At 44.1% G+C, this 1,782-nt stretch overlaps 1 protein-coding gene across 1 annotated transcript; it reads right to left on the bottom strand.

The window, feature by feature from the left end:
* Positions 1 to 840: 840 nt before the first annotated feature.
* On the bottom strand, positions 841 to 1,158 carry TAL2 (TAL bHLH transcription factor 2). The gene has a single exon (XM_077769758.1). It carries the CDS (start codon positions 1,156 to 1,158, stop codon positions 841 to 843), a length of 318 nt encoding a protein of 105 aa, XP_077625884.1.
* Between the last annotated feature and the right edge of the window lie 624 nt (positions 1,159 to 1,782).

Genomic DNA, 1,782 nt, shown 5'->3' with positions numbered 1-1,782 from the left:
TTGAATTTCACAGGTCTTAAATCAGCAAGAACTCAGGCTGCATTAAAAGTTTTAATGCCTGGCATGTGAAACTAAGGGGTTAGATAACCTATTTTAGCTGTTTTTCATAAGTATGAACTCTGTCTAATTCACAAATTATCCAGTCCTTTCCACTCACAGATATAAACCACCATTTGGCTTTAGAGATAACATATATATACATGGCTCAATGCAAGCAACACCTCACATTTCCATAGACATAAAGGATGGAGAGCTCTTCTACGTGTATCTGCTGTGTTCCTGTAATCCGCACATGTCGGGTGGGTCTTTTCTCCGGAGTTTCCCACAAGTCTCCAGGTTCGTTTCTGTGAGGGCTATCTTCACATTTATCAACCTTATTTTGTTCATCCTCCATCAAACATACTTCATTTTTCAAAACAAACTTTAAAATATGTTCTGATGGAAGCATGTTCTATTCATCTGTTTGAGATCTGTGATGGAGAAACTCCTTCCTTGTAACTGAAGACATATTGAGTAAGGTAGTGATTTTCCAACCTGTTTTTAACCTATCCTTTTCTTTTCCAAACATTATGCAGATCCTGGATAAATAAAATAGAGGCAGGCTACTCTGCCTGAAATGCACCCTCCCTGCCCCGCCCTGGGGGTAACGGGCTCCAAAGTCACGTTCCTCATGGCCTCTGTTTGGCTCCCTGAAGCTGGCCCTGTGCCACTTCCTATGAAGCTTAAATTCATGCCTTCCAAATTTATTCATCAAGTTGACTCTGGAACATGCAAAAAGCTGTCACTCAGCCAGTGGCTCCTGAGCAAGCGCCACCCAGGGTGATGACAGCCAGAGCCCCACTATGCAATGTGGTGGCTTGGGTCAAGTGAAGGCACCTGGTAGTCACCGAGCAGAGTCCTGTCCGGCAGGTGGGATCCTTGGGGGAAAAGTCCCAGAATGTTTCCCTGAGCGGCCACTCCCGTTTGCTGCAGGGTTTGCTCCCCCAACACCTTGACCAAGAAGTTGATATACCTCATTGCCAGGCGAAGCGTTTCATTTTTGCTCAGCTTTTTGTCTGGAGGGTGAGTGGGGATGAGCTTCCTCAGCTTGGCAAAGGCACTGTTGACATTCTGCTGTCTCCACCGCTCCCTGCTATTTGTGAAGATCTTCCTGGTCATGTTCAAGTTCCTGAGACAGGAAAGAGAAAGGGCCCTAAGGGCCAATGCCTTATAAGAGGGCTGTTGGGTCTCACATGTCCTGCCAAAAATTTGAGATGTCATTTCTTCTTGACCCGAGTTTTAGGAAATTCACTTCCTCAACTTCAGTTTTTTTTTTGTTTTTTTTTTTGAGTCTTCTTTTGGGTAAGGGAAGAAAATGTGGCAGAAGAAAGGACAGCATAAGAACAATGTGCTTCAGCCCTTTTCTCCCTAGCTGTTTCAAAGCCTCCTGTTGCAAAATTGTTTTACTCCAGAACCCCCACTACTGCTTTTATAACCAACTCTTCCTAATTGCCCAGAATCAGGCACAGCATAGGATTTAGTACTCGTGCAAATAAAATCTATATTTAGCCAACAGGGAGTTGAAGATGGATTCTCAAAAAAATAAAAGCTGTGATTCTAGGTTCCACAAATAAGATAATTGTGGGAATGGAGATGAGAGTGCAGCTCTCCTCTTAGCTGGCAGACCTCACCTGGAGGGTTGGGACCTCACTGAGCAAAAGCTAAAATATCCAGACTGCACCACATTTAGGGGAGGATGAACAGAGTTATGAAGAGTCTCCAGACCCTCTTTTATGAAAAACA

The sequence above is a fragment of the Crocuta crocuta genome, unplaced genomic scaffold (genome assembly GCF_008692635.1).
Source record: "Crocuta crocuta isolate KB4526 unplaced genomic scaffold, BGI_CrCroc_1.0 scaffold95, whole genome shotgun sequence".
Taxonomy (NCBI): Eukaryota; Metazoa; Chordata; class Mammalia; order Carnivora; family Hyaenidae; genus Crocuta; species Crocuta crocuta.
This window is presented reverse-complemented; position numbering and strand designations above follow the sequence as displayed.